General features: G+C 57.2%; 1 protein-coding gene across 2 annotated transcripts; it reads right to left on the bottom strand.

Annotated features, from left to right (window-relative positions):
- Window positions 1-1,171: 1,171 nt before the first annotated feature.
- Window positions 1,172-5,188, bottom strand: PRPH (peripherin). Of its 2 annotated transcripts, none has more exons than XM_003793609.2 (9): window positions 4,400-5,188; window positions 3,952-4,012; window positions 3,665-3,760; window positions 3,096-3,263; window positions 2,874-2,999; window positions 2,571-2,791; window positions 2,415-2,464; window positions 2,103-2,182; window positions 1,172-1,580 (listed from the first exon to the last, which is right to left on the bottom strand). In XM_003793609.2, exons 1-9 carry the CDS (start codon window positions 4,942-4,944, stop codon window positions 1,515-1,517), a joined length of 1,413 nt encoding a protein of 470 aa, XP_003793657.1. In that variant the 5' UTR covers window positions 4,945-5,188; the 3' UTR covers window positions 1,172-1,514. The 2 variants fall into 2 exon arrangements, with proteins under 2 accessions (XP_003793657.1, XP_012662937.1); XM_012807483.2 differs by having other exon boundaries at window positions 1,180-1,583; window positions 4,400-4,953.
- Window positions 5,189-5,409: the final 221 nt, after the last annotated feature.

Raw genomic sequence — 5,409 nt, 5'->3', positions numbered from 1 at the left:
GGTGGGTCCGGGCTGGGGATTCGAACCCGCCACCTTAGGTGTATGTGGCTGGTGCCTTAGCCGGTTGAGCTATAGGCGCCGAGCCAGCTATGGAAGTCTCAATATGGCTTATCAAGCCCTGCATGATTTTGTCCTTATTTCATCTTTCCAGCCTCAATACTGTTCCTTCCATTCTATCCTTCACTCCAGCATGGGACTTCTTTCTGTTCCCAAACTTGCTCTCTCTTACTTCCTGGATGATTTCTCTACCTAAAAAGTCCTCCTTCTCTCTCTGCTTCACCTAACTCCTACTCTTCCTTCAGATGATGTCATCTCTCTGGGAAGCCATCCCTATACCACCCCCCAATTCTAGGTTAGGCACTCCTTTCGTGTTACAACACCACCATCTGCTTACCCTAGGCAGAGCACTTAGCTGGAGGTAACAATTGTCTGTTTATTTGTCTACCTCTTCCACCCCAGACTGGGAGCTCCTTGAGAACAGGGACTCTGGATTAGTCCCCGTACCTAGCACCATAAATGAGTGAAGATAATCTTAAATCCAGAAGTGGATTTTGACATGAAAACAAGGGTAACTTGGAATGGAGTTGGTGGACAGTGCAGAAATAAGACATTTTCAAGCAGGTGCAGGGGTGGTCATAGCAGAATTTGATTTGCTATCTAAGGATATTGAATAGATTCGGGTAGGTCACTGGGCAAGGCCAGGGTAAGGAAACCACTGATAATGCAGATAATATAACCAGGCAACAGTTGATGATAGCCTGGACTAGGGGGTGGTCATGGAGATGGGGAGACCTAGACAGACTTAGAAGAGTTAGGAAGCAGGCTTCATAGACTTAGGGGGTAGTTGAAGAAAAGAAAGGTGTGTAGGATGAGGTGAAATCTAATTTGGGCGATAGGTGTGCTAATGGTGTCTTCTTCTGGGATGGGGAATCCGAGGATGAACATGAATACAGACTGAGAGGGAGGTGAGAGCTCTTTTGGGACACCCAGCAGGCAGCTGGACACTGAGAAGGAATGGATGGAGAGATAGGAGAAAACCCAGTGGGGTCAAGAGGAGTCACAAATACCAAGGTAGAGAGAGTCAGAAATGACTAGAGACAAAGAAGATTCTGCCAAGGCTCCGCCCTGAGGTGTCTCCCCCACTCCCACAGACACAGATGCACTGGAGTGGTTTCTCTTAACAGCAGCTTTACTTAATTCAAAAGTGAAACTCTGACCCTGGCCCACCCATTAGCCAGAGGATCATGGCTGGAGAGACTTGTGTGTGGTGGGGGTGTCACTGGATTTTTACCACTATAGGAAAAGGAGGAGGACACAAGTCACATCTGTGTCAGGGCATGGACATGCCCACCAACTGCTAGTCAGGTAGGGCTTGGTTGTAGGCCAGGAAAGGGGGGGATTGGTACCCCATCTTAGACACATGCAGAGGGAAGGGAGACTAATTCAGGATTGGTGTTAGGATTTGGGCTTAGAGCAGGCCCAGGGCAGGGTCAGGCATCTTCAGACCAAGGGATTCAGTAGCTGTGAGTAGACGACTTGTCCAGCTCACTGCGCTGCTCCTTCTGGGACTCCGTCACCACCTGCTGGGGCCGAGGCAAATGACAAGAATGGACCATTCAGCGCCGCTCTTCCAGCTTCTTTGCTTTTTTTTTTTTTTTTTTGAGACAAAGTCTCAAGCTGTCACCCTGGGTATAGTGCCATGGTGTCACAGCTCATAGCAACTTCAAACTCTCTGGCTCAATTGAGTCTCTTGCCTCAGCCTCCTGAGTAGCTGGGACTACAAGCGCCCGCCACAACACCCGGCTATTTTTTGGTTGCAGTTTGGCCGGGACGGCTTTGAACCCGCCATTCTCGGTATTTGGGGCTGGCACCCTACTCACTGAGCCAGAGGCGCCGCCCCTTCCAGCTTCTTTGGACTACGGTGCTGGCATAACCACCTGAGGCTCCAGTTTATCCATCCCCCTTCTGTTTCTTCTTGTCTCTCCCGAAGAACCACCCACCCACCACCCACCCACATCACGCTAAGATCACCCGCAGCCAGGCTGCAGCTCAGAAATAACATGGGAAATGATGGAGTCCTCGGATCAGAGGACCTGTCTTACCTCCCCGTCCCGGGTCTCAATTGTCTTGATCAGAACCATCTTCCGGCTGTGGCTGTCTTGGGAAGGCTCCACCTCAGGCACTGGAGAGAACAGGACAAGGGGTGGGAGTGGAAAGCCTTGGGATTTCTCTCCTTTTATGCTCCCACTCTCATCCTCAAGGGCAGAAGTGGGGCGGGGCTTGAGGGGTGGGTAGGGGCAGGCATAGGTCAGGATTGGGCGGTCTCATGAAGAAAACAGATCCCTGAAAGAGCCAGACCAAAAGTCCGATCAGCGCAGAAGTGCACGAGTAAAAACCCGACGTGGAAGACTCACCAGTGGTCTTTATATTCAAGGAGGCAAAGGAATGGACAGGCACCGAGATCCTGCAGGTAATGTGCGTGGTCAGCGCCCCTGGGCAGGCCACGCCCCTCTCCTGCGTCTAGTCCCAACCTCTTCCTGCCACGCCACGCCCCGGCCTCAGCCCCTTACCGGCTCTCCTCGCCCTCCAGCAGCTTGCGGTAGGTGGCGATCTCGATGTCTAGGGCCATTTTGACGTTTAGGAGCTCCTGGTACTCACGCAAGTGCCGCGCCATCTCTTCCTTTAGCTGCCGCAGCTCCTCCTCGAGCCGCGCGGCTCCCGCCTGGTACCCGCCCGCCTCCAGGGCGAACTGCTCCTCCAGCTCCCGCAGCTGTCTGAGCAGCGCTTCGTTCTAGGGCGGGAGCGAAGGGGAGCCAGTCAAGGGACCCTTCGTCGTCCGCCCCCTGGGCTTGGGCGCGCAGCTCCGTACTCACCGTGCCGCGAAGCCCATCCACCTCGCACGTCAGACTCTGGATCTGGCGTCGGGACTCGTTCATCTCCAGCTTGGCCTGGCGCAGGGCCTCGTGGTTCCGATTGGCGGCATCGGATAAGTCCGCGTACTGCGAAGGAAGGGCGGGGCGACCTGGGCTTGAGCCGGCCAGGACGCGCCGCACCAACTCAGCACTTCCCTCCTAGACCCTCCCGGGCTCTCCCACCTTGGACTTATACCACTCCTCCGCCTCCTGCAGGTTCTTCGCCGCAATACTTTCGTACTGTGCTCGGATGTCCCTCAGGGCTGCTGTCAGCTCTGGCTTCACAGTTGCTTCCACCTCCACCTGCTGCACCTGCTGGCTCTCCACGCTCATCTGCAGGTCTCGAAGCTCCTACGGCCCAGGACAGGCAGTGGACGACCCGACAGCGCAAATCCCAAGCCGGGCCACGCAGTTAGAGCACATAGAAGAGAAGAAATACTTGAATGAACAGAAGGGGGTACCAGGGAGTGCAGCGACCCCAGGAAGACTCTCCCTGCGGTCTGGTGGCTCTAATGCAGCTGCCAGGTCACAAGGGTCCAGCCCTGCTTTCTGCCACCAGGTGGCGCAAGGGCGGGAGTCAGACCACCTGTGAAGGGGTTGAGTGACAATCTACCCCGCCAATCTCACTTCTTATCCTCAGGCAGATTCTGCCATTCCACTCGTCAGCCTCCTTCAGAGCTTCCTCTACGCAACTCCAGCGAGACCACCCCCTCTAACTTTCGAAGCCACCCTTGACACCTGGGTCCACCCACCTCCTCGTGCAGCTTCTTGAGAAACTCAATCTCATCCATCAAAGACTCAATCTTGCGCTCTAGTTCCAGGCGGGACAGGGTGGCATCGTCCACGTCCTTTGCGGGGTGGCAGTGGGGTTCAAGAGAAGGGAGGGACTGGTTAGGCTAAGGAAGGGTCAGGTCTTCCCGGCCTGCTTCTGGAGAGGTCTGGTTGCCCCAACCCTTACACACCCACCGATGCCAGTCCTGGATACTCAGGTTGCGGGTAGGGATGAGGAGGCGGAACTGTAACAGGAACCCCAGCTCACCTTGCGGAAGAGCACGAGGTTGTGCTCCGCATCCTCCCTCTTGCGCATCTCCTCCTCCAACCTGAGCGGAAGGAGGCGCAGAGACAGTTGCAGGATTAAGGCCCTCAGCTCTCACCCCAGACAGCGCCCCCCAGCTTCAGGGTTAGATGCTGCTGCTGCCCAGGACTCTGCGGGGAAAGCTTCAGGCTGCCTGATTTAATGGATCCCACTTTCTCACTAAAGGGCTGGGAGCTGACAAGGTCTCCTTAGTACACTGGGGAGGCATAGATACTCCTCCCACACCTCTTCAGACTCTCAGAGCCAAGTGAGGGTTTGGAGCCCACGGGCGAAAATGCTGCCTATACACATTGGGTTGGTAAGGGGAGCCACGCCCTTGGGCTGCTGATTGGGAAGGAATGAGGGAGAGGAGCAGCCGCTCGACGGCCACCGCCCAGTCCTGCCCCCTGACCTCTGCTTAAGAGCTGCCAAGTCCTCCGCCAGCCCGTCGCGCTCCACCTGCACCCGGTCGCGCTCGCGTCCCAGTAGCTCTAGCTCTCGCCGCAGCTCGCGCAGCTCCTGCTGGCACAGCTGGTCCGCGCGCGCCGGCTCCTGGCCCCGGGCCTGACTAAGCTCCCCACGCAGGGCCGCGTTCTGCTGTTCCAGGAAGCGCACCTTCTCAATGAAGTTGGCGAAGCGATCGTTAAGCTCCTGCAGCTCCTGCTTCTCGTTGCTGCGTGTGGCCAGGAACTCCTGGTTGAGGGCCTCAGCCATGGAGAAGTCGAGGCGCTCCGAAGGCAGGCGCAGAAGGGCGCCGGCACCTGCCCGGGGACCTCGGAAGCTGCCCAGGCGTACGGAGTAGCTCGGGGACGCTGAGCCCAGCAGGCGGCTGCTGGAGAAGCGAGAGCTGGACGAGTAGGAGAAGGCCCCGGGGGATAGTGAGGGCGGTGGCCCGAAGGTGCGGCGGTATGAGGTGGAGCTGACGCCGGCCCGGAGGCCCGACGGGTGGTGGCTCATGGCGGCCGAAGATGGGCAGTTACCGTTCGCAGCTAGGCCGGGGGCTGGGAAGAGCCTCAGACCGCTACCAGGCAGCTTTATAGCCTTGCGGTCTCAGGGGGGGCATGGGCAGCTCCTCCCACTGGCCTGACAGCCCGGGAGAGCGGGGCTGTGTGGGGAGGGGGATGCCCCACCCCTGCGGAACAGCACCCTCTGGTTGCTGGTGCTCTGCCTACTTGGTTCCCCCTGTTGCTGGCAGGGAAGGAAGCAGGGATGACAACCATATTCAGGCCAGGGTCAGCACCTTCCAGCAAGCATCGGAAGCTGGAGTTTAGGGTGGGAGGGCCTGACTCCATCTGGGGTACCTGTCTGAAAGAGCTGGTAAAAATTAGAGGACAGGAAGTCCTAAGGTTAAAGTGCAGACTTCTGGCACATGAGTCAGGAGAAGGCCAGGTGGATAGAGTTGGCCTGGCTTAGGCCCCAGAG

Source organism: Otolemur garnettii, unplaced genomic scaffold (assembly GCF_000181295.1).
Source record: "Otolemur garnettii isolate 467f Iridium unplaced genomic scaffold, OtoGar3 scaffold00070, whole genome shotgun sequence".
Lineage (NCBI taxonomy): Eukaryota > Metazoa > Chordata > Mammalia > Primates > Galagidae > Otolemur > Otolemur garnettii.
The sequence above is the reverse complement of the archived record's forward strand: the minus strand, read 5'-3'. Positions and strand labels throughout refer to the sequence as shown.